Source organism: Ischnura elegans, chromosome 9 (assembly GCF_921293095.1).
Source record: "Ischnura elegans chromosome 9, ioIscEleg1.1, whole genome shotgun sequence".
Taxonomy (NCBI): Eukaryota; Metazoa; Arthropoda; class Insecta; order Odonata; family Coenagrionidae; genus Ischnura; species Ischnura elegans.
Window position 1 is genome coordinate 360561 of NC_060254.1, and position 27970 is coordinate 388530.

The following is a 27970-nucleotide window of genomic DNA, read 5'->3' on the forward strand; positions in this document are numbered from 1 at the left end:
GTTACTGGTACATATTTATAAATATAAAAAATAGATAAGATTAAAAAATGGAAAACCCTATGCAATTGTGGGCTTCACTAAGATACCCATGATATGTTTAGCATTTGAACATTGAAAGTTAAGGAATAACATCCAAAATTGATGTTAAAAAAGCCCCCTTAATGGATGCATTTATCATATGTATATAGTAACTGGAGAAACCTCTGCATCATTTGGATTGGTTGCCTGTCATTTATTCTGATAATTATCAGATTTATATTTTCAGAGAGTAAGTGACTCTGGTTCCTAGACCACACCTCATTCAATATTTTTATGGGAGTCATTGTACAACACACGTCAAGGCAACATTGTATTACCCAGAGGATATGTTTTTCAAAAAGTCATTTTGGAGAAGCATGTTTCCTATGGATTTTCAAATGAAAAATGCTCTTGACAGCAATGCCAGGTGGAAGAGTCAAATCTATTTGCACCAAACTTCTCTTACTCAAAATAAGAATATTATGGCCCCCATTTTCTTCCCATCTGTGGCGTAGCCAGGAATTTTGTTCGGGGGGGAGAGGGTCCAAAAGCAGGGGGGAAAATTTTCGAAAAACAGGGTACTAAATATGTAGAGGGTTTTAAACTAATTTTAACACTTTTCATGATTGAAAAAAACCTTCATTTGTTAAAGAAATATTTGGTATATTCATGATTTTTCAATATTTATTTATTTTATGAAGGAAAATATAAAAGCTACCTGGCTACGTCACAGCTTCCCATTCACTATTTTCATTTGTGCCTCCTAAATTGCAAACCTCTCCACCACACACATTTCACTCCAACAAAATTACTTTTTGAAAAAGCAAGATTTTCTCGTCTTCTGAACATAAAAGTAAGATTTAGTCACTGACATTTTCAAATATCCACAAACTTTCATGGTGCAATTGGCCTATGAGTGGCTAAAGAATAAACTGCTAATTCACCGTAGTGATTTGCACTATTTCGTTGACCAAAATTGATTTCTTCGGATGTAACTTAGAGGATATATTAGCTACTCATGACTGAATTATTAGACTTCATAATTTAGAATTTGAATTAAATCATGAAGGCTAATTATTCAATCATAAATTTTGCAAACCCTAAAAAATGCATATTTCAAAGTTTAGACATTTAAATTTGAACAATTTTCAGGAGGGAAATTTCACAAAAGTGCTTGCTGTTATAACTGATAACTTCAGGCTTTACTTTGTGAAACCTCTCCATATTGTAAATAAAGGAATGAAACTTTGTAAGGTTCACTATTATATTGATAAGTAATGTAATAGAGAACCTTACAAATTTTCATTCCTTTATTTCCAATGCTTGCTGTTGATAGCTGTTGTGATGTCAATTAATTTATTGCTCTAATTATGTCTGAAGGGAATATTTCACCATGTGCTTTAGCAACAATACATAACGTGATGCAAGGGGCAAAGAGCTCAGCTCTCGCCTGAAGGCAAGTAAATAATTAATTTGATTAACTTAAATTTTAAAAATTTTCAACTTAGATAAAGATTCATCTCCTGAATTTGAGCATTAACATATGCTAGGTGGATTTCAAAATAACTATCATTCATCAAATAATAAGTTTTCATTGCATTATAACGGGTCCACCTCTACACACCTCCATAAAACTTAATAGTTACCAAGTCCCAAGAAGTTTGTTATGAAGAGGTTTACCTTGAATCTCAAAATTGCAAGAATGCAGGAAATCTCATATTGATCTTGCTACTTAAGATGTTGAGTCGCTGACACCTTTTTTGCATCCCTGAAGCAACAAGGATTTTAGAGAGTTAATCAAATTTCTAGAGGATGAAGTTGGCAAAATCAAAAACTGGTTCAATAGGGAATAAAACATCACCTGAAAGAACTGCAAATTTTGGATCATAACCTTTGAGTTCCAAATAAACATAATCAGATCCTTCTCAGTATTCATTTCCTTTCTCAGCTGTGCCGAAATTCAAAACTGCATTTCTTACTGTGTGACTATCCTAATCCTATGAGGTGCACAATGAATGTCTTCTTGATTGTTTCTCTAGCAACCTTCTGGGGCCTAGGAACCTTATCGCAATCGTGAAAACCAAACTGTATCACATCACAAGCAAAATTAAATGCAATGCTGCATAGAAATGCAGATTGAATAATCATTTACATAGATCTGATTTCACATTTTTCTTTTCGCTTTGATTCACTTGGAAGAACCAAATGCTACAGCATTGGACAGAACCAAGCACAACATGTGGAGATTCATCATCAAATCCACCACTCGACAGTGCCTTAAAAATAGTGACAAAGAAATGAAGATGTTAACTCTCCAAGTGATGAACGGACTCATTCTCTTAGCTCTCGTCAGCACACAAACATCGCAATCAACTGTTCTGGCGCCACATTCTGACTAGGAGTGGGGACATACAAACTATAATGGGTTCCTGATATATTTGCAGGAGAAGGGCTGAGGCTTCCACACAGATCTGAAATCACTCTTCGCCAATGTGTTGCATTTCGTGGATAAAAGGGAAATGTTAAGGTATAATGAAAATAACTCTTCCCGATTCAACCATTCCCAAAATTTTAAGATAAAAGAATACAACAATTTATGCCCATTTTTCAGGATTGCAAAAATTCTTCTTTGGTTCTGCATTTTATTAGATTTTCCATAGCCAATGCTTCAATGTTCAAATAACACATTGTCATCAGGGTAGATAAGTCAGTTGATAACAATGCGCAATTCAACCATCAAAATGTCAGCTATGGAAAACCTAACCCAGTGGAGAACCCAATGAGAATTCCTGCCACTAGTTCACTACGAGTGCATATGATCCTAGTTCACTTTTAGGCGTAGGTGACTTCTTATGGTTTGAGTCTTTCACTAATTCAGTGAGAACTCATCAAGGACAGCTCATTGAGGGAAGGATTCCCTCACAGGAATGTTAGCGGCAACTAACCATGGGAGGTGCATATACAACACTCGAAAGTAACTAAGAAGTGGTGACCCACTCAGCATGAGTTTGAGACATCATCAACTCACTGACAACAGTGTCTTGATTTTTCATCAAAAATAGCTCAGAAGATTGAAAAATGGAAAAATTACGGATCACATTATTTTTTGGATTGTACCACAATCAGCAAGGAAAAAATTGGTGAAGCCAGCCAATGTGGAGGGAGGGGGGAAGCCTTTTGAATGGGGGGTACCAAGAGAAAGATGGAACAGCAAACAAGACATTGTTAAAGTACATATTCAAATGAACGTAAAAGGACTCGTACCCCTGCCTCCTTTAGCTGTACATGGGTCTTATTGGTGACGTATTAATCTTCTAAAACTTCTCATATCATCTTGAAATTTACAGCGTATGTAAAGTAGACCCCAGTCAACTTCTGCACTCATCTCAAATATATGTATGTTTAAAATTTATATCAGAGAAATTTTATTTAAATTCAAATTTTCAACTTTCACGTAAGTTATTCATCACCAAGAGAGATTGAGTGGCAGCAGCACAAGGACGCATGGCAATTGGGCCCTGGCAATGTAGGAGGGAGGGTCCTATGCAGGGGAGGAGTGAGGTTGTCTCAAGCTCAGCGGCCCAGGAAAGGGTCACACACATCCGGCTGACTACCAGCCCCTGAGGGCATGACACAAACCTGCACAAAAGTCAGCTGAAGGAATGCACAACAGTGTGGTATTATGAGTGCCTTCATCTGGCAGAAGTTTTACCATATTATTAAAATTGACAGTCAATTTTCCATAAAAACTTTAGTAACACAACTGGTTTCAATGAATTTTGTATCATCATCAGGTGAGTGAAATGTATTATTGCTGTATTAATAAAATTTCTAAGGAAAATTCTTACAAAAATGTAATTAGAGTGGTTTCACATGGAAAAACAGCTAAGGTAATGCATTAATAGGAAAGGCTCCCTTTGGCGAGTAGATGGAAGTGAATCCAGTTGACGTCTGGGAATGACTGAACATTCAAGGCCCAGCATGTTTCCATTTGATTGATTGCAGGAAAGTCAACTGCCAAGAAAATTTCTCTGCAGCTCACCCCTGCTTGTTTTACCCTCAACCTTCAAAGACAACAGGAACCCACAGTCATTTTAAGAATCTTTCTTGAAATAAAAGTGAAGAGACTTCCCCTGGCTTCTCTTCAGGTCCCTCCCCTGAGCACCACCAGCTCACGAATAAAATGCGCACAGAAAAAGGGCTTCGGATTGGATCATAGGAGAAGACGCAAGAACGGAATATGAGTACATGGAAGGAGGTGGACGCACAGCAACAGCCCCTTACTTGCGGATGCGCCCAAACGAGCCCGCCTTGCCCGTTATGCGCTTCTCCCCAGCCGTGTGGCGCACCGACTCCTTCACTCTCTCCTCCGCCACTGCTCCGATGCACGTCAGCGAGTCCTTGAAGTACGAGCACACCTGAAAATACAAATTGACAAAAAGTGGTCAAATGTAGAACAAAATGAATTTCCCCACTGCCTACTTCAAACAACATTTCTCTCCCTCTGGTGTCCGCTGTCCAAATTGCTTTATGACCAATGTTTGAGAAAAAGTTGTGGTGCCCTAGTTGGTTACTTACATAATTTCCTTGAAAAAATTACCCGCCACCAGAAATTGAACCACGGCCCTATGGCTTAGCATGCCCCTGCACAGGCCACCACTCTGTCCAGGTTCTGTAATTCCCATAGCAATTGTACGTTGGCCACATGGCATTGCAAGTGCCTTCCCTTTGCATTTTCTTTGTCGAAGCCATAGCATCATGGAAGTATACAAGGGCGGTCTGGTCAAGTTGGCTGGTCAGCTATCGCCGAGGACCCTGAGGTTAGGGGTCCCCTACAATGATTGTGTCTATCGTGAAGAGTGCATGAAAAGTGTAATAAAAATGACTCAGATTACTTTAACCCTCCAGCAGGCGCGCCATATTCTCTGACACTAGCGGGCGCGTGGCACTCAGTGCAACACTTGGTTTTCCGCTAATATTAATTACAAAAAATCAAATCAAGAAGCGTACATTCATTACCTTGTTTTTTCATTGAACTTTACATAGTTTAGACATACAGTACAGATTTTTAAACACTTATAATTCAAAAATTTGTATCACATTTTTTTAAAGCAATGCCTAAAACTAAGTTTTTATGTCTTAAGGTTTTTCACATCATTTATGTACACTTTTTTCAGGTAGTAACTGTTTCACAGTGCTTTCGGCAAGAAAAGTTATTACACCTCCCATATTTGATTGTCGTTGATATGTTCTTTGCACGGCCACACAATACGCACTTTCCGCGTTTCTTACTTGCTGTCTCGCTCACCTCTTCAACTTGCAAGTCTTCATTTTGATATCTTGACAAGAATATTTTAATGTCAGCTGGTAGAGATAATATGTTTGATCTGTTTTTCATGTGTGCGTTCATCAATGTGTACGATAAGGTTTTCAGGAATGTCCTCCTGCAATGTTCATTTGTGGGATTTTTTGCCCTATATAATATGTGAGCATTGATTCCTGCGATGTCCAAAAATCTATAAAATAAAACTAATGGCCACCTTTTCGTATTTCTGGACACAGAATACATAAAACACTTTTATGTCCTTATATGGGTAATGTCTTTCTGAAACCCGTAGAGAGATGACCTTACAGCGCGCGTCTTGTTTGGCAAAAATTCAGGCAGAAAATCTCTTTTATTTTTTTTTCAGCGTGCCAATGGTTGTAATGTTTTTTGTGAGGAGACGCTTGGCAAGCGGATAACTAGTATACCAGTTATCTGTGGTAAGATTATGATTAGTTGCCTCAATTGATCTTACAAGCCTATTGACAACGTCTACTGGTGAGTTTGACACTAAATATGGACCGTTCATCTGCTTCCCGCAATACACTTCGAGATTACTGGTGAAGAATGTTTTGGCATCACACATAGCATAAAACTTTATCCCGTATTTCGCGGGTTTGCTCGGTATATATTGTATGAAACTTCAACGGCATCTAAATGGTTGCAGCATTTCGTCAATTGTCACAAATTCACTCATTTTATATGTTTTTTGACAATTTCCTATGAACGAGTTTATTATTGTTCGGATTGCAGCTAATTTATCTGTTTGTTTTCGGAAATCCCTACTTGCTCTGTCGTCAAATCTTACTGATCGCAAAATAAACAAAAATCGCTTGTAACTCATAGCTGCCCTTAGAATTTGCATTCCTGATCCATCTTCACTCCACAAGTCTAAAGAATTTGCATGAAAACCTTTTTTCATGCCAATTAGAAAAAGTATACTCAGCACAGCCATAAATTCTGTTCTTGTCGTTTCCTTAGAATCCCTATCCCTTGAATAGTGGACAAGAGCAATTTTATTTTGAATGTACTTGTTTGTTTGCATCACAATTTCATCAATCATGTCTATATCTATACATTTTCGAAAAGCCGCAGCCGTATCAGGTGTATTTCTTGCACAAAGTTTTGTCCTTGGTAGTGTTTTCATAATGTTTTTGCGCTTGATCTTTGTAGCACCGCAAGAAGAAGTTTTTTTCCACTTGCAAGATTTATCAACTTTTCCAAAAAATAATTATTCTCACCATCTATATCACAATCTTCAGCAGTAGTAGGTTCTTCCACGTCACCATCAGACGTAGCTTCATCAGAGTCTCTGCCGTTATCACCAGGGGAAATATTTTCCTCCTCATCTGTGTCATCGCTTTCCTCAATGCCGACTTCCTGTTCCTCGTCTGACAGCTCTTGTAGTACACTCAGATAGTCTTCTTCTGTAATGAATCTTCGTGCCCTAAGCAGTGTGATATTTAGCTTTTGAATTTTTCTACATCGAAATCCCATAAAAGGACAACAAAATATCCTATGGAAATTATTCCTAAAAATGTATTCACATCATAGGGCTCACGTTGGAGAAAATGCAACATGTCAATTTCTCTCCACAAACAGCTGCTTCGACACACCATACACTTAGCTGTTAGCTCAACCTGATTCAGAGAAGGAATGGTGAAAACTCGTGTGTTCCCACCAACTAACCTCACGCTATATCGTACAGAAATAAACAATGTGTTGGGGTTTTCAATGTTGTGTCGGCTATCAGCCAGCAGGGTTGGCAGGCGTGGGGAGGCGCCGCTCATTTTTTTTATGTTGTACCAGTTGGTACTGGTCGTGCAGTCGCGCGAGTGATGTAAGAAGGTGACAGTCATAAAATTTATTAGCTCTCAACTTATGTGTACCTATTATTGCCTACACAAGTTCCACTGCCAATCAGCCAACAGGTTATGGAAGCCCAGTGTATCTATCAACCTTAAACGGACGAGGAGTGACAAGTGTTAGTCTAAGTCGAGAGAATATAACGTTGAGAAGAATAATTCGTGCTGCCGGCATTAAGCGAGTGAAAATGGCGGACGAAGGGAAAGCGCGCGAAGACGATAATTACTTGAGGTTAAATCAACATAATTACTATGTGTGGGCTATTCGTACACAAGCGGGACTAGTGGAGAAGAACTGTTGGAATGCGGTTGACCCCGGATTCGACGACGTGAAAGAGCTGAATGCAGAGCAAGCGCGAACAAACAGGAGAGCCTTGGCGCATATTTTCAGACATGTTAATGATGAATATCTGCAAGACATAGGTGATTGTGAACGAGCAAGAGAGGCTTGGAAGACCCTTGAGGAAATCCATGCAACATTTACCCTACTTCACACTGTCATGCTAATGAAAGAGATGGTGAACGTAGAGAAGACTGAAAATATAAGTATGCAGGTGTATATGTCGAGAATTCAGGATATCTATCGAAAGGTGAGCAAAGGTGGAATAACTTTTACCGATAAGCAAATTGCTATGATCTTCCTAATGGGATTGCCTCTGAGTAAATACGAAGGGCTAATTCGTTCGATGGAGCAGGAGGGGAACCTTACAACTAGAGCTGTGAAAGCAAGATTACTTGTGGAAGAGAAGAGGGTTCAGAGAGAAAATGATCGGAAAGAGAGAGAGGAAGGACCGACAGCATTGACATCGACGAAAGGCCATCCATTCAGCAGAAATCAGCCTAATAACAGGGGCGAGAAGAAAAACCATTACGGAGGAAACAGTAAGATGCGAGGAAGTGGCATAAACGGAAATAAGATGATAAACGCAAGTGAGTCTAAGTGCTTTGAATGCGGAAAATGGGGACACGTTGCCAGAAACTGTGACAATCCTAGATGCTATGCTTGTGGCAACCGTGGTCATGTAGCGAGAGAGTGCGATCAAAAGAGGGCTGAAATAAACAGGAACCGAGGAGAAAATGAAAACAAGAGTGAAGTGGCCACAGACCGCTTCAGAGCATGTATTCTAAGGACTCCTACTTCTAACTACGGCAAATCTTCGTGGGTCGTGGACTCGGGAGCTTCAGATTACATGACGCCGCATCGTGAATTTTTCAACACCTTCAAGGAACTGCGTGGGTCTGTAGCTTTGGGCAAGGGGAGAGCGGACGTTAAAGGAGTTGGAACTGTTAACGTCAATTTGACAGAAGCATGTGGAGGTTGGACATTGGGATTGACCAGAGTGCTGTATGTACCCGAACTGGAGTGCAACCTGATCTCCGTGAAGCGCCTAGCTGACAATGGAATTAGAGTTACGTTTGATAAGAACAGCGCTATTGGTTCCGACGATGGCGTACCTCTATTTACTGCTCGTGAGTCAGGTGGTCTGTATTTACTAGACTGCAAAGAGGAATCAAGAGGGGCAGTGGCGGTAAGTGAGAGCGAGACCACATCACAAGATCCTGATGAAGATGTGGAAGCTATTGCATTGAGGACTGCGAAAATGTGGCACCAACGTCTTGGGCACCTTCATGAGGCAGCAATTAATAAGATACCTGGTCTGAAGGAGGTAAAGGAAGACGAAAAGGAGAAGTGCACAGTATGCATACAAGGAAAGATGACTAGAAAAGGATTCCCAAAACAAAGTGATAGAAAGTTGGAATGTCCATTAGACATGGTACATAGTGACCTCATGGGAAAAATCTGTCCTACATCAAATGGCGGTGCGCAGTACATATTGACTTTCACAGATGATTTTTCAAGATATTTGAGAGTATATTTTCTTGCCAAGAAGAGTGAAACCTTTGATAAATTTTTACAGTTTAAGGCTGAAGCTGAGAATTTTCAAGGGACCAAGCTGAAGTCCATTCAGACAGACGGTGGAGGAGAATATTGCAGTGACAAATTTGAGAGTTTCTTGAAACAAAATGGTATCGTGCACAGGAAAACTGTTCCTTATTGTCCTCAGCAGAATGGAGTATCCGAGAGACAGAATAGGACACTGGCAGACATGATTCGTTGTTTGATTATTCAGTCAGGAGTACCGGCAAACTTCTGGGCAGAAGCCGCGAATACTGCTTGTTACATCCGCAATCTATGTCCATCTAGAGCGATAGGAGACCGAAGCCCCTTCGAGCTGTGGACTGGTGAAAGCCTGAAAGAGGATGATTTACAGCGATTGAAAGTTTTTGGTTGCAGAGCTTGGCTAGCTGTAGAAAGCGAGGGAAAATTCGGATCTAGAGCAGAAGAATGTGTTTTCTTAGGTTATGAGCAGCATGTGAAGGGATACAGGCTTTGGCACTTGAAAAGGAAAAAGGTGGTAATTGGGCATAATGTGGAATTTGAGGAAAACAAGTTTCCATTTAAGGAAAATGTAAGGGACCAGATGAGAGAGGAAGCGGAGGGTCGAATCAGAGTAGATGGTCTGAATGATGAGGACTTTGAGTGGGAAGAAGAAGATTTAGAAGAGAATGAGTCTAAGGAAGTGAGTCTGGTGGGAGTGGAAAGGGAACATGGTGAGTTGATAGAATGGGAGAATGATGAGATAGAACAAGTGGACGTACAGCAACCTGAAGTGACTCTCAGGCGTAGCAGCAGAATCCCAAAACCAGTGCATTGTCCCTATTGCAAAATGACAATATTCAGCAAAACCCTGCCGTGCTGTGAGCCCAGCTGCATGGAGCCTAGCAACGTGGAAGAGGCACTGAGTGGAGGGGAAGCTGAACACTGGCGAGCTGCTATGATGGAAGAGCTAGAAAATCTCAAGAGGAAGGGTACCTATGAAATTGTGAAGAAACCCGCAGGTAAGAATGTTCTGGGTTGTAAATGGGTTTTGAAGGTTAAGCAAAAGCCTGACGGTACCTACCGTTGAACGATATAAAGCTCGATTAGTAGCTCAAGGTTTCTCCCAAATACCTGGTATAGATTTCAAAGAGACTTATTCCCCTGTGATTAAACGTAAAAGCATTAGATTGTTAATGGCTTTAGCAGTGGAAAATGGGTGGGTTCAAGAGCATGTGGACGTTCTCTCAGCATATCTGAACAGTCCATTGCATGAGGAAGTATATATGAAACAACCGAAATACTTTGAGGAGGGAGGTCAAAATTATGTGTGTAAACTAAATAAGTGTATCTATGGTCTTAAACAAAGTGGGAGAGAGTGGTATGAACATATTGATAAAGTACTCTGTGACCTAAAACTTATGAGACTTACAAGTGATCCATGTGTGTATTGTGATGAGGAGAAGAAACTCATAATAGGAGTATATGTAGATGATTTGGCATTGTGGGGAAAGAAATGTAAAGTTGAGTGGGCCAAACAACAATTATCTAGTGTATTGGAAGTCAGAGCATTGGGTAATATGTATCAGATGTTATCCTTGCATGTTGTGAGACCTAATGATATAGAAATAATTATTGATCAACACCATTATGTAAAACAAGTTCTGTGTGAATATGGTATGTCAGATTGCAAGGGTCGTGTGTCACCCCTCGAAGTAAATGGAGAGGGAGAATCAGAAAGAGACAGTGATAAATTTGACCAATATCTGTATTGCAAGGCAGTTGGTAATTTGTTGTACCTATCCGGATCTAGCAGACCTGATTTGTGTTATGCTGTGTGTAAAATCAGTCAAAAGTGTAATGACCCAACAAAGAAGGACTGGAACGATGTTAAACATATATTGAGATACCTTAAGCAAACCTGTGACTTAAAGTTCAACTATGAAAAGAAAAATGCACCCATTGAGATTTATTGTGATTCTGATTGGGCAAATGACAAGGATTGTAGAAAATCTATCAGTGGATATGTAGTGTTGCTTGCTGGAGCTGCAATTTGTTGGCAGACTCGTAAACAAAGTGTGGTAGCATTATCTACTGTCGAAGCAGAGTATATTGCAATGTGTGAGGCGACGAAGGAGGCACTGTGGTTAACATCAATCCTTGATGAATTGGGACAATCCAGATTTGCTGGAACCCCTTGTAAAATATTTGCTGATAATCAGGGAGCTATTTCTTTCAGTAAAAATAGAATAGCTTCAGAGAAATTAAAACATTTGGAGGTCAAGTACAATTTTGTAAGAGATTGTGTAGAAAAGGGGGAGGTGTATTTTGAGTATGTTCAAAGTAACAATAACTTGGCCGACTTGTTTACTAAATCTGTAACTGGTGTTAAAACTAAGGATTTTGTGTCCAAGTTGGGACTAAGATAATTCTGTTTGTGAGAAGCACATTTTTTTTTAGTTGATGTAGTTATGTTCGTTTTGTGTCTGATATCCGACAAGGGGAAGTGTTGGGGTTTTCAATGTTGTGTCGGCTATTAGCCAGCAGGGTTGGCAGGCGTGGGGAGGCGCCGCTCATTTTTTTTATGTTGTACCAGTTGGTACTGGTCGTGCAGTCGCGCGAGTGATGTAAGAAGGTGACAGTCATAAAATTTATTAGCTCTCAACTTATGTGTACCTATTATTGCCTACACAAGTTCCACTGCCAATCAGCCAACACAATGTTGATCAATAATTGCCACTACGGGATAGTATTACATCACCAGGCGCGCGTTGCACAGAGTGCAACAAAGACGACCAGTTCATCTACTTATTCGTTTTATTTCGAAATTCGAGAAGCCACGCGCTTGACTCAATAACAGAAATCTTCATAGTGATACACAGAAGGAATAATTGGTGCGTTTGGTTCACTGACCAACTACTATTAATGACGTGAGACCGAAACAGCACAATGTTGCACTTTGTGCCACAGCGCGCCCGCTGGAGGGTTAACCAAAGCTTTTTTGCTATTATAACATTTCATTGCTTCATACTGTATGCATACTAGGTGTAAAGAGATTATATAAAAAAATAAATAAAAGAAAGGTGTCAGAAGATAAAAGAGAATCTGATGCTTTTTTTAAAGGGTCACTCGAAAACGTCAATCCAGAGACTTTTTATATTTCACTGCAGTTTCAATGAACAAATTCAATAACAGATAATAGAACCATAATGCATTGGGAAGTTTTACAAGCTGTGAAATTCTCACTTTTAATGGTATTTTTTTCTAACGAAATGGCTATTTTTAATTAATTTTTATCTAGAGTTTAAAAGCTAGAATCGGTTTTTGGCATCAAAATTCATTTCCAGCCATGCAATTTCCTAAAATTTTCCCGAATCTCCAGTTAAAGGGGGTCCCATCACAAGCCCCAGTCAAGGGTCCTCCCAGACTGCCCCTAGAAGAATATGCTAGGTGGTAGCACTGGTGGATACATATAGGGGTGCACAGCCCCCCCCCCCTTTGGGGGGCCGCCGCCATTGCCTAACATTGCAAGAACCACCATTTTAACTTTTTCATATCATAAGATGTATAAGTGTGCCTTGTGTAAGTGTATAATCAGTTTAAATAAAATTTGCTTAAAATTTCCATGCCACTTATATTTCATTATGGTAAAAGTTAAAGGCAGCTGAAGATATATTTTGCGCCCCCTCCTTGAGTTTTTTCCGTATCTGCTCCTGAGTGAGTTGATACGAAGTGACGAGTGAAGTGAAGTGATGGTATTTTTTCAAAATCATTGTTTTTATTTTTAAGTATGTCGTCGTATTTCTCCCCCTCCCCTTCGGTGAGTGTCGTCACGGTTTTCCAAGCACCAGCCGAGTCCCATTCGGCCCCTTTCTCGTGGCCTCCGCCAAGGGGACTCGACTCACACCCTTTTGGAGTGAGGGCAGGGCCATTACTCGAGGGGCGGGACCCCTCAGACCCTGTCATCCATGCCCTTGCCGACGGCCGTGGACATGGAGTTTTGGCGTGCTCTTCCCTGTAAGTCACGCGCGAAATAAAGCGAATTCCATCGAAGGTGTCCTCGGCCTTTATTTATCATAACCCTATGAGCTGCACACATCCCCACGCACACATCTTCTGAGCCATCATGGGCCACATTGCCCGAACATATGTATTGATGCAAATTATCAAAACACACATGGTAAAATGACATTCTAGTAGCTCCATCTTCACATGGGTTTATCACTGATGTTTTTTAGCAGTTGAATTTTATTCTAACAATAGCTGAGATGTGAATTTAACAGATATTTACTATACTTGACAACTATTGCACTATGCCAAAAAATTACTTTCATTAGTAATGGGTTACCAAATTTGGTGCATACTTTGCTCCTAAAAAATAGGTACCTTTCTCATTGCAATTAAGATAAAATATAAAAACAAAATGGAAGTAGAGGTATACTGCCCACATTGGTAACACTGTAACTCACCTTTCGTGGCGCCTGTCGATGTCTGCGTTGCAGCTGGCAGCACAGTCCTTTGCTGACATCACACTCGCTGCTAAGAAGGCAGTCCTCACCTGAAAATGTACATAAATCTCCATGGAAAGTCTTGCAAGACCTGCTCATCACTCAAAACAAGTAAGAAGCTTCAGTCATGCATAAATTACTTAAAACAAATATGTACACTACATCCTAGTTCATTTCACACGTGTACAATTTTCCCTTACTAAGCAGATGCCTCATTTATCCATTTTTTAAATAAGCAGACATGGCTGTTTATTTATTTCTTTTTCTGTTCATCTTCATTACCCTAACAACATCATGAAGAGGCCTCTCCATCAGGTGTTTCACAAATAACAATGCACGAACACAAACATTCATGCCCTGGATAGGGGCTACCTACCCAGGCCTGCAACCTGTGACCTTCAGCTTGACAAGAGATAACCTATCTTCATTGCTGCTTATGCTGGCAACTTAGAAGATTAAACATAAGATTAAGATACATGATTGTTCTGCTAACTATAACTATGAAAAATAGGTACTAAACATTTTCCAAAACCTCTGAGAGAGCTTTAAAAATTACCTATGCATACATATTTCCCCAAATGGACCACTAACTTGTGGGAATTAGGTTAAGTTCACCACAGAGGAAACATGTACAAAGTCGGTTTCCAGGGTAAAAAATTGCATATCTTTGGTAAAAACATATTGGGAAAATACCATTGACGTGTGACCCACTTAATCCTTCATGTGCAAGAAATGCACATTTTTAAGCGTCTGCAGGAAATATGTACAAGAATATTTTATCATCTCTCCTACACCCTCAATCCAATGTTTTTGGCCCAAACTCTCTACTTCATGAATGGGACAATTGATAACCCTCCCCTATGTAATCCCTTCCACATATGTCATTCCCTGATGAACTAGCCTATCTTCCAATTATTCTCTCAATGCACTCCAATTACTAGGTGAGAGAAATCAGATGCAGAGAAGAGTTTTAACCAATTTTGGCTGATGAAATAATTTTGCTGAATGTCCAATGAAATAAAGGAGAAAAATGCAGGCATTCATAATTCTGATATATGTATTAAAAAAATTCAGACAAATATACAGTATAACCTCTTCAAATGGCCAAATCAGCAGTCAAACCAACATAATGCTTTCAGAGTTCAGAGCTATGCATTTTATTTGGATACCTTCAATTAGTGCTCATGGTGTGGGTTATGATGGATCTGGGCGTCCCACATCACTCCGCCATCGTCCATCGTCGTCTGGCCTAAATTTTTCAAACTATCGCCGTGAGTTTCAAGAGAACTCTAGAAGCCATCTTGAACTGCTACAAAGCAGTTTGCATGGTGTATATATGAGTTCCAAATGGGTGTCCGACTGGTACAAATCATTTCCAAAAGAAGATGAACGAGTGGTACAAATCAGTTCCAAATGAGTTCCAAAGGTTGAAAATTAGTTCTATAGCAGTTTCCAATGGAAATCCAAAGCAGTTCAAAATGTGTTACAAATGAGTTGATGACATGGTAGGACGCTATGACGTCATGAACTGCTGTGTACTGTGTTTCAATTCCACAGCAGTTCGAAAGCACATACAAATCAGTGGTACAAAGCAGATACATGACAGTTCCAAATGGCTTACACAGCAAAAAATTTTCCCTGAGTGGCGGTCTTGTCAAGTTTCACACAAAACTTGATCACAAAGAAAGACTCTAACGGGTGCTGGATTTTCACTTAAACAAGATTTAAAAACAGCTCTCATAGGCAGGCTTGTCCACTCTCTTCAGATGTATAGAGCACACCGAGAAGCAGAGAGTTGCTTAGCAAACTTAGATACCTTACATATACGTGCAGCTGTGGAAAGAATTAACTCAAAGCTCATTGAAATCTGTAAGCAGCCAGCTCAAAAACTACTTGAAAACGACCGTCTTCCAAAATTTGGTCCTTGTGCTGTTCTCATGCAACCGGGAATTTTAAAAACTATATTCCCCTTATGCCAAGAAAATTAATCATATTCGTCAGGGTATGACAACTATTGGTAAAAGAGGAACTATGAATTCCTCCCCATGTTCTCCGAGGTAAACTTCGCCCACGTCCAGCTAGCATGGTGTTTACAATCATTGGGACATCTATTAACCCAGCCAGCAGATTGGGAATTGAAACTGTCTCAGGGCTCAATTGTTCCGGTGAGCAAAACATCATGAAACGAGTCGATTGGGCGCTTGAATTCATCAAGCGGGTAAATAGGGGGGGGGAACATAGTTGTGTCACATGTTTCCGAGTCATGTGCCCATAAGTGGTTCAAAAAGCGAAAGAAACACCCCAAATATCGTTTAAATGAGTGAAATATGCGGGCAATACGCTCATTCACTGTCAACAATACTTAAGACCATCCTAGTAACCACGGTGATCAATGCTTCGGGGAACCGTTTTATTATGAATGATTTACGCAATATAAAAAAAATATAGTGTATGGTAGATGAACTTAAGCGATTTATCGTATTTCTGCCATTACCCTAGGATTGTATCACCTCTTGATTTACTCACCTATTTTTGATTTATAATGTTTGCATACAGCAAACTTAATGAAATTAAAAACAGCATTTTTAGAAAATAAACGAACAGAGACTAATGAAATGATTATCCCAATAATTATGTCTCGAATAATGAAGTAATGTTCGGATTTCTCTGACGATGTATGTCTCTCAATGGTGTCAATTTTTGGATCTAAGGAAGGTTTATAACAACAAAACGCATTGATTACAATAAATATATTAATACGGTTATGAAACTTGAATTGGAGAAAGAACCGAAGAATGTTCAACTGTCCCCGTTGATGTTATATTCGGTAAGTAATAGCAGTTCGATATATTTTACAAAAACGTAGATTCGATATGTGTCGAATGGGAGCTTGGAAAGCAAATATATTTAATTGGTGCAGCATGAACAATGCTATAATAAACATATTCATAAAATTTCTTCGGTTTAACATCAATAGTTAGACAGATACGAAAAATTGCATATTTGCTACCGTAATCATCGAATTATCAAGTATACTGACACGTGAAGTTAAAATGTCGTAATCCTATTGATTTATCTTCCCGTTTGGTCATCTACCCTATAATTCATGGTCAAATACGCCCGCGGATGTAAAATCCTGCATGTTATAGCAATTCGACATATTTTAAGAAAACGCTGAATCGATATATATCTAATGAGACAAAACATGCAAAACATATTTCCATTGGGGTTTGTGAAGAATACCAGGATGTGCACATTCACCAAATTTCATTGGTCCAACGGATATACGAATCAAGTTATGCCAATTTGCGTATTTTCTATAATAATTGAATTGTTATTTCGACTATACTGCATCTGTAATATAAAATCCGCAATGCTTTTGATTTTAATTCCGGTATATGGCCATTTACCATATAATTCCTAGTCAACTTTGCCCGTTGATGTAAATTCCTATGTGTTATAACAATTCCATATATTTTAAGAAAAAGCAGATTAGATATATATCGAATGAGAAACTATACACAAAAAATGTTTCCATTGGGCATTGTGAGGAATACCAAGTTGTACCCATTCACCAAATTTCATTGGTCCAACGCATATACTACTCAAGTTATGCGTATTTGCGTATTTGCTACAATAATCGATTCGATATTTCGATTAAACTGCATCTGCACTGTAAAATCCGCAATGCTGTATATTATAATTCCAGTTAATAGTCATCTACTCTATAATTCCTGGTCAACAATGCCTGTGGATGTAAAATCCCAAATGTTAAGGCAAATCGATATAATTTGGAAAATGAAGATTCGATATATATCGCATGTGAGACCATATACAAAACATATTTCCCTTGGGCATTGTGAGAAATATCATGATATACCCATTCCCAAAATTTCTTTGGTCCAACTTATATAGCAATCAAGTTATGCCAATTTGCGAATTTGCTATAATGATCGTATCGATCTTTCGATTATACTGACATCTGTACTGTAAAATCCGCAATGCTATTGGTTTAACTTCCAGTCTACGGGTATTTTCTACATGATTCCTGGTCAACTATGTCCTTGGATGTAAAATCCTATATGTTATAGCAATTCGATAAATTTTAAGAGAAAGTCGATTCGATATGTATCGAACGTGAGACTACATAAAAAATAAATTTCCATTGGGCATTGTGAGGAATACCAATATGTACCCATTCACCAAATTTCATTGGTCCAACGGAAAAACTATTGAAGTTATGCCAATTTACGTATTTGCTATAATAATCGAATCGACTTTTCGATCATACTGACATCTGTACTGTAAAATCCGCAATGCTATTGGTTTAACTTCCAGTCTATGGGTATCTACTATGTAATACCTGGTCAACTATGCCCTTGGATGTAAAACCCTATATGTTATAGCAGTTCGATATATTTGAAGAAAAAGTAGATTCGATATTAATCGCACGTTAGACTACATACAAAACATATTTCTATTGGGCATTGTGAGGAATACCAAGATGTGCACATTCGCCAAATTTCATTGGTCCAACGGGTATACTTTTCAAGTTATACCAATTTGTGTATTTGCTATAATAATCGAATCGACTTTTCGATCATACTGACATCTGTACTGTAAAATCCGCAATGCTATTGGTTTAACTTTCAGTCTATGGGTATCTACTATGTAATACCTGGTCAACTATGCCCTTGGATGTAAAACCCTATATGTTATAGCAGTTCGATATATTTGAAGAAAAAGTAGATTCGATATATATCGCACGTTAGACTACATACAAAACATATATCTATTGGGCATTGTGAGGAATACCAAGATGTGCACATTCGCCAAATTTCATTGGTCCAACGGGTATACTTTTCAAGTTATACCAATTTGTGTATTTGCTATAATAATTGAATCGATTTTTCGATCATACTGACATCTGTGCTGTAAAATCCGCAATGCTATTGGTTTGAAATCCAGTCTATGGGTATCTACTATTTAATCCCTAGTCAACTATGTCCTTGGATGTTAAATCCTACATGTTATAGCAATTGGATATATTTTAAGAAAAAGTCGATTCGATATATATCGCATGTGAGACCATATAAAAAACATATTACAATTGAGTATTGTGAGGAATACCTAGATGTACCCGTTCACCAAGTTTCATTGGTCTAACGTATACGCTAATCAAGTTATGCCAATTTGCATATTTGCTATACTAATCGAATCGTACTTTAGACAATAGTGACATCTGTACTGTAAAATCCGGAATCCTATTGATATCCCTTCCATTCTTTGGTCAATGCGTTATCCCTACCTTCTCTACTATCCCCGCTTTCAAAATTTAGCCTATGTTCTTATATTGGTGACGTAGATAGACGGGATGCGTGTATTTCTTACGGGGGCCTAATACAAAAAGGTATAAATTCATATCGATGTATCTTCATTAGGAAACGTAATTCATATAAATAATTTATGTGTGCGCATAATTCATTCTTTTCCTTACATATTGTTAAAATTTTTATCCCCGTAACTATGTAAATAAGCCCAAAAAAAGGCTCAATCGAATACAACCTTGTATCGATCATAACTTCGAGTCTAATCAATCGATCCCCTTGATTTAACTTTTGTCGGATGAAACACATTATCAGTTGTATTTTGTATGACTTCCATGTTCAAAACTTGATTAACAAAAAAGTTATTAGCGATTAAAGCGTATCCAAGGAGATTGGTATCGATATAACTCGCACATGAATCGATCGAGCGGAATCATCACCATTGCAAAAGTTGATTATTTTAATGATGCTATTACCCTGAAAATTTCATCCATCTAGCTGAAATGGTTGCTATGATATTCAAGATTGTATGCTCCACAAAAAAATGGCGACAATGATTTTTCGCGTGCAGGACATTTTTCGGAATTTAATTATTAATTAACCAAGAGGGATACGGAGAAAGTGAGCTCAAACGTGAGGGTACGAAGTACCCTCTAACGGTTTTTCCAGAAGAGTCCAAATTTTCACATGGCACATGTCTCAAGGCCGAAATCCGAGTTTGAATATTCGCCCATCACGACAATGTAAAATCGAAATCGTTTATTCCTCGGAATTGTTTCGACATATGAAAATTCCAAGATAGCCAAAAAATCAACCAAAAAATTTTCTACCAAATAAGTCACGGAATTTGTCGTACGATTATTGAAAGTTGGTCAAAAAAATTCCTAAACTTTTTCCATAAGAAAAGCATAGAAAACGTTCAAAAAATAATAAAAAATACTGAATATCAATTTGTCGCTATGGCAACTATACCAAAAAATCGACCAAAAAATCTTCTTTATGTCCATTGATTATCATGTTCCTCAGACGTTTAAAAACATAGAATGAAAGCGAAAAAGTTTTAGTCCCATAAGGCTCCCATGTTAATTCAAGTCGATATATCTCGAAAACTAATCGACTTTTTCAAGTTTTCAGATTTTTTCTCCCGATGAATTTTTTTTTACTTTTGCGTCCAATAAGCCAAATACCCACACCTATCACAGTTTGGGCTGCGAATATTGATGAGTCAGTCAGTGGCATATCGATTTGCCATTATATATTAGCTTAACGAGTCGATTGGGTGCTTGAATTCTTCAAGCGGGTAATTAGGAGGGTGGGAACATTGTTGTGTCACGTGTTGTCGAGCATTGTGTCCATAAGTGTTAAAAATATTCAAAAATTTGCCTGCCGGTTTTTGATAGGGTAAGACACTTAATTGTTTATTTTTAAAATTATTTGTCATTTTCAATATGATTTCATTTGACGGATAGTTCATTATTTGAATAGGCTAAGTTTAGCATTGAGACATAATTGGAATAAGGTTTTTAAAATTTCAAGACAGTGATGATTTTGTGGTTATTTTTCAACTCTTAAAGTCCAAAAGCGTTGTGATAAGCGAAACTTGAAAATGAAACGCAGATTCCTTAGATAAATATATAAAGATGTACCACTCGCAAAACATATGTCCATAATGCAGTGTGTAAAATACTATATTGTAACGATTCCCCAAATTTCTTTGGTACTAAAAAATAGTTATTCTCAAGATATTCCAATTTGAAAAAAATAGCTTCGGTATATTTGCTATCATTACACAGCTCTACAAAAAAAATTTTTTTTTTGTTGCCGGAGATATTTCAACGAATACTGGGTATATTTGGTGTGCTGAATCTGAATCTGAAAACGGATTTCCCCAATTGGCTCTAGTTTCTTAGATACAGGCTATCTCTGACATATAGCGTTTAGTCGTTAAATTATCAGTAAATCGGTTGTGATTCCTCAATTCTGTATGCCTATTCATTTTATATTTTGTAACTCCGTGTGTACAAATGTAATATCTTATATATTACACAATATAGAGGAGAAGGTGAGATTATGGGACGTGGTAGTAATTTGAGACACCCTCATGTGTCTCACAATTTCAAGGAGCGTCAATTAGTGACACTGTTGCAGTGAAGGTCAGGGTCGTGCGCAGAACGGCTGTTAGGACCATTGGGATGGGATATGGAGGCAGGCGTGACAAGAAGTGGCTTTGTTCGACAGGCTTCGTCGGCTCAGAGACACGGACGGAGCTCATTGTCAGTCTTCGGCGCGGCGTCAGATGAGCGAGTGTGACCTATCCAGTGATGTGAACCACTATCGTAATACAGTCCAAAAACCATTCTCAAGTTCGTGTTTTCATTTCTGTACGTAACCCACCCTTTGGACATTTCGTTGGAAAATGCGAATTTCGAAAGCGAACAACGGCAGTCGAGAGAGGGACGAGCGTGTGAGGACGCGGTTTGTGTAATAGCCATTTAAAGTTTTCCTAGTGAAGAATTTCTCGTTCACGGTATCAAGAAAAAGGCATGTCGCGATTAGTTACTACATTATATTCTTAGTTAAATTTAACATATGGATAATATTGCTGTAAATATTGTCTTATTAGTTCCACCTTACCATATTTACAATATTTTTGCAAATATATTTTTTATTTTATTTTATTCTTTTCATAGATTAACATGAATTCTTCGCGTAAAGGTTGTTTCAACTCTCCTGATGAGTTCTGCTATATCTGTAGAGAATACACTCTGCAAGAACAACGGAAGAACATTACTGACTTTGTGAAACAGGCCTATCTTGCATATTTTGGTGTTAAACTGGGAGACCAAGATAAACATTGGGCTCCTCATAAAGTTTGCAAACGCTGTGTGGAGTCTTTACGACTGTGGACTAATGGGAAACGAAGGGGTTTAAACTTTGGAGTGCCAATGGTGTGGCGAGAGCCAAAAAACCACCATAATAATTGCTATTTTTGCATGGTCAATGTAAAAGGTTTCAATTGCTAAAAGAAGCATAAGTGGGAATATCCCAATTTAGAATCAACAAGGCGACCAGTGCCACACAACGATGACATTCCTGTACCAGTCTTCACCACTCTGCCAAAACTACTCCCTTCAGATGACGATGATTTGCAGCACGTGAACACTAGTAGTAGTGAATGTGAATACGAAGGAAGCTCCACAAGACATCAGCTTTTCAGTCAGGAAGACCTTAACGATTTGATAAGAGATCTCGGTCTTTCTAAACAGTCTTCTGAACTCTTGGCATCTAGGCTTAATGAGAAGAATTGCCTGCAACCAGGAACTAAAATCACAGCTTACCGGACAAGAGAAGCAAATCTACTTCCATACTTCAGTCAACAAGATGAACTTGTTTACTGCAGTGACATTCCTGGTATACTACTGAAATTGGGACTAACAAAATATCAACCTCAAGACTGGAGGCTTTTTATCGATTGCTCAAGCAGAAGCCTAAAATATGTGTTGTTGCATAATGGTAACCGCTATGCATCCATTCCAATTGGCCACTCAACAAAACTTCATGAGGAGTACGAAAATATCCAGATGATTCTCCAGAAACTTTGTTATAACCAACACCAATGGTCTATCTGTGTTGATTTGAAAATGGTTAACTTTTTGCTTGGACAGCAAAGTGGGTACACAAAATTCCCCTGCTTTATCTGCATGTGGGACGGCAGAGCAAAGCATGATCACTGGGAGAAAGTTTCATGGCCATCAAGAGACACTTTTACTGTAGGAACAGCTAATAACCATTAGTTGATAGGGACAAAATCATTCTTCCACCACTTCATATCAAGCTTGGTCTAATGAAGCAATTTGTGAAAGCATTGGACAAAAATGGTGACTGTTTCAAATATATATGCAAATCATTCCCTGGACTCAGTAATGAAAAATTAAAAGCTGGTATATTTGATGGTCCCCAAATTCGGAAACTTATGCATGACTTGGAATTCATTAAAGTTATGAATTGCATTGAAGCATCTGCGTGGAGCAGTTTTGTATCTGTTGTCAAGAATTTCTTGGGTAACTACAAAGCACATAATTATGAGGAACTGGTGAAAAACATACTCAGAAACTTCAAAACCTTGGGGGCAAATATGAGCATTAAGATTCACTACCTCCACAGCCATCTTGATAGATTTCCGGACAATCTTGGTGACTACAGCGAGGAACAAGGTGAAAGATTCCATCAAGATAATCAGGTGATGGAAGAACGATATCAAGGTAGATGGGGCCAGCACATGATGGCAGACTACTGTTGGAATCTTCAGCGTGACTGTCTTGATGTTCAACACAACAGAAAATCACACAGGCGGAGTTTTTCGAGATGCTAATTGCAATAATTTTAAAAGACTGTTTTTTTTTTCTCTTTTTCTGTTACATGCTGAATGAACAATATATCAACATTTTTGTGATTATTTTCATATGTTTTCTTATTTTCATTTGCTTGTGTGCACAATGTATGTATCTCTATTAATATTTTGGAGTTTTTTGTTTTTTTTAATCTACATATTGTACGTTATAACAATAAATAGAGCCAATCTAGAAAAACAAATGACACATTCGAATTCAGGGCCATATAGTTATCCTAAATTCACTGAAAATTAATTGGCAACAAAATCACTGTTGACCAGTGTTATCGTATCGAATTATCAAGTATACTGACACGTGTATTGAAAATTCGCAATCCTGTTCCATTCTTCGATCATCAACCCTAAAATTCCTGGTCAACTATGTACGTGGATAGAAAATCCTGTATGTAATAACGATTCGATATATTTTAAGAATAAGCATATTCAATATATATACATCGTGAGACTACACGCAAAGCATATTTCCATTGGGCATTGTGAGGAAGACCAAGATTTACCCATTCACCAATTTTCATTGGTCCAACGTAAATACTAATCATGTTATGCCAATTTAAATATTTGCTAAAATAATCAAATCGATTTTTCAATTATACTGACATCTGTACTGTTAAATCCGCGATGCTATTGGTTTAACTTCCAGTGTATGGGTATCTACTACATAATTCCTGGTCAACTATGTCCTTGGATGTAAAATCCTACATGTAATAGCAATTCGATATATTTTAAGAAAAAGTAAATTCGATTTATATCGAACGTGAGACTATAAACAAAAAATATTTCAATTGGGCATTGTGAGGAATACCAAGATGTACCCATTTACCAAGTGTCATTGGTCCAACGTAAATACTAATCATGTTATGCCAATTCGCGTATTTGCTACAAATATGGAATCGATCTTTCGATAAAACTGCAATCTGCACTGTAATATCCGCAATGCCGTGGATTTTAATTCCAGTTAATAGAAATCTTCTCTATATTTCCTGGTCAACTATGTCCTTGGATGTAAAATCCTATATGTTATAGCAATTCGATATATTTTAAGAAAAAGTAGATTCGATATATATCGAACGTGAGACTAAACATAAACAATATTTCAATTGGGCATTGTGAGGAATCCCAAGATGTACCCATTCACAAAATTTCATTGGTGCAACGTATATACTAATCAAAATATGCTAATTTCAGCATTTGCTATAACTATCGAATCGATCTTTCGATTATACTGACATCTGTACTGTAAAATCCGCAAAAATATCGATTTTATTTCCACGATATGGTCATCTTCTATATAATTGCTGGTCAACAATGCCCGTGGGTGTAAAATCCTAAATGTTATAGCTATTCGGTATAATTTGTGAAAAAGCAGATTCGATATGTATCGAATGTGAGACTACATGCAAAACATATTTCCATGGGTCAATGTGAGGAATACCAAGATGTACCCATTCACCAATTTTCATTGGTCCAACGTATTTACTAATCCAGTTATGCCAATTTGCGTATTTGCTAAAATAATCGATTCGATCTTTCGATTATACTGACATCTGTAATGTAAAATCCGCAATGACATTTTTTTAATATCCAGTCTATGGTCATCTTCTATATAATTGCTGGTCAACAATGCCCGTGGGAGTAAAATCCTATATGTTATAGCAATTCGATATATTTTAAGAAAAAGTAGATTCGATATATATCGAACGTGAGACTAAACATAAACAATATTTCCATTTGGCAATGTGAGGAATACCAAGATGTACCCATTCACCAATTTTCATTGGTCCAACGTATTTACTAATCCAGTTATGCCAATTTGCGTATTTGCTAAAATAATCTATTCGATCTTTCGATTATACTGACATCTGTAATGTAAAATTCGCAATGACATTTTTTTTATATCCAGTCTATGGTCATCTACTATATAATTCCTGGTCAACAATGCCCGTGGGTGTAAAATCCTATATGTTATAGCTATTCGATATAAATTATGAAAAAGCAGATTCGATATATATCGAATGTGAGACTACATGCAAAACATATTTTCATTGGGCATTGTGAGGAATACAAAGATGTACCCATTCACAAAATTTCATTGGTCAAACGGAAATACTATTGAAGTTATGCCAATTAACATATTTGCTATAATAATCGAATCGATTTTTCGATCATACTGACATCTGTACTGTAAAATCCGCAATGCTATTGGTTTAATTTCTGGTCTATGGGTATCTACTATATATTTCCTGGTCTACTATGTCCTTAGATGTAAAATCCTATATGCTATAGCAATTCGATATATTTTAAGAAAAAGTAGATTCGATATATATCGAGCGTGAGACTATATACAAAACATGTTTCCATTGCACATTGTGAGGAATACCATGATGTACCAATTCACTAAATTTCATTCGTCCAACGTATACACTTATCATTTTATGCCAATTTGCGCATTTGCTATAAAAATCGAATCGTACATTCGACTATACTGCCACCTGTATTGAAAAATTCGCATCCTATTGATAACCCCTCCATTCTATGGCCATACCCTTATCCCTCTCTTCTCTACTATCCCCGCTTTCAAAATTTCGCCTATGTTCTTATATTGGTGACGTATGTAGGGCGATGCGTGTATTTCTTATGGGGACCTAATACAAAAAGATATAAATTCATATTGATATATCTTCGTTAGGAAACAATACTAATCTAAATAATTAATGTGTACGCATAATTCATTTCTTCCCTTACATATATTTATAATTTTTATCCCCGTAACTATGTAAATTGGTCTGAAAAATGGCTCAATCGAATGCAACCTTTTATCGATCATAACTTCGACTGTAATCGCTCGATTCGCTTGATTTAACTTTTGTCGAAGAAAAGACATTAACAGTAGTATTATATATGACTTTCACATTCATGCCTTGATTTAGAAGAAAGTTATTAGCGATTTAAGCGTAACCAAGGAGATTGGTATCGATATAACTCGCACAAGTATCGATCGAGCGAAATGGTCATCATTGCAAAAGTTGACCATTGTGATAAAAGTATTACTCTGAAAATTTCATTTCTCTAGCTTAAACGGTTGCTAAGATATTCAAGATTGCATGATCCACAAAAAAATGGCGACAATGATTTTTCGCGTGCAGGACATTTTTCGGAATTTAATTATTAATTAACGAAGAGGGATACGGAGAAAGTGAGCTCAAACGTGAGGGTACGAAGTACCCTCTAACGGTTTTTCCAGAAGAGTCCAAATTTTCATATGGCACATGTCTCAAGGCTGAAATCCGAGTTTGAAAATTCGCCCATCACGACAATGTTAAATCGAAATCGTTTATTCCTCGGAATTGTTTCGACGTACGAAAATTTTAAGATAGCCAAAAAATTAACCAAAGAATTATCTAACTTTTTGGCAAAGGAATTTGTCGTACGATTATTGGAAGTTGGTCAAAAAAATTCCTTAAGTTTTCCCATAAGAAAAGCATTGAGAGCATTCAAACAGTAATAAAAAATACTAAATATCAATTCGTCGCTATGGCAACCACACCAAAAAATCGACCAAAAAATCTAGTCCATGTCCATTGAATATCATGTTCCTCGGGCGTTTAAAAGTACAAAATAAAAGCGATAAAGTTGTAGTCCCATAAGGCTCCCATGTTAATTCAAGTCGATATATCTCGAAAACTAATCGACTTTTTCAACTTTTCAGATTTTTCCTCCCGATGAATTTTTTTTTACTTTTACGTCCAATATTCCATATACCCACACCTATCTCAGTTTGGGCTACTAATTTGTGTCAATCACACAATCAATGAATTACTTTCCCACTTTATATATGCGCAGCATACGCAAAAACCAGAGGTTATTCAGATAAAGTCTCAGTGATGGATGATTTTTTGCTGCACACACACCGTGGATATTTTTCTGACATTAAAACTTCACAAAACCTTACACGAGATCCAGAGGATGTTGTATGGTTATTGTATTCTGACGCACTTATTTATTTATTGAAATTCAATTCCTATCTCGCATTACCATTTGGGAAATTGACTGCCGAGTGAATTTTGACTACTTTTTCCACACCTAGCAGCCTCGCTTCAGTGCCTTTAACCATTAGGTACAGGTGCAATGTGTCACGGCCTACGCTTCCACCCCCAGTACAAGGGAAAATCCTTAGAGTTCGCCAAAGCAGAGTGAAAGTAAGGTTTTGAGCCACCTTGGAACCTAAATAGAAACCAGTTGTCTGTTTTCAGTTCAGCATGGGAATGCCTTGGTCAATGATTCTATTTTCATTAATAGTTTCCCAAGGATTGCATCGGAATCACCTAATCTCCTGCAATAGTAAAGAAACTCAAAACCGAATTGACTTAGATTACGAAAAATTTTGATTTAAAGGTTGAGCTTCAACGATTTCTTTTATGTGGTTCCTGAAAAAACAGATCAATTTGGTCATCAACCGATTGTTCTTATCCTGAAATGAGACATGTACACTGACATCTATGAACTTCTATTTACGTAGTCTGCTTCATCAATCCATCTTTAATGGACATTTCAGTTATGCATTAATCACGGAAGTAAATACCTCTAAGGAATATGAAAAGAGAATATTCTGCTATAAATGAGGAAAATATTTTAGTGAACA

General features: G+C 37.8%; 1 protein-coding gene across 1 annotated transcript in view; it reads right to left on the bottom strand.

The window, feature by feature from the left end:
- Positions 1-779: 779 nt before the first annotated feature.
- LOC124165149 (ITG-like peptide) overlaps positions 780-27970 on the bottom strand; it is a 119201-nt gene continuing 92010 nt past the window's right edge. The window contains exons 4-5 of the mRNA XM_046542458.1: positions 13555-13643; positions 780-4436 (exon numbers count right to left, since the gene is read on the bottom strand). Coding sequence (XP_046398414.1) covers positions 4299-4436; positions 13555-13643 — 227 coding nt within the window. The 3' untranslated portion in view covers positions 780-4298. The remainder of the gene's footprint in view (positions 4437-13554; positions 13644-27970) is intronic.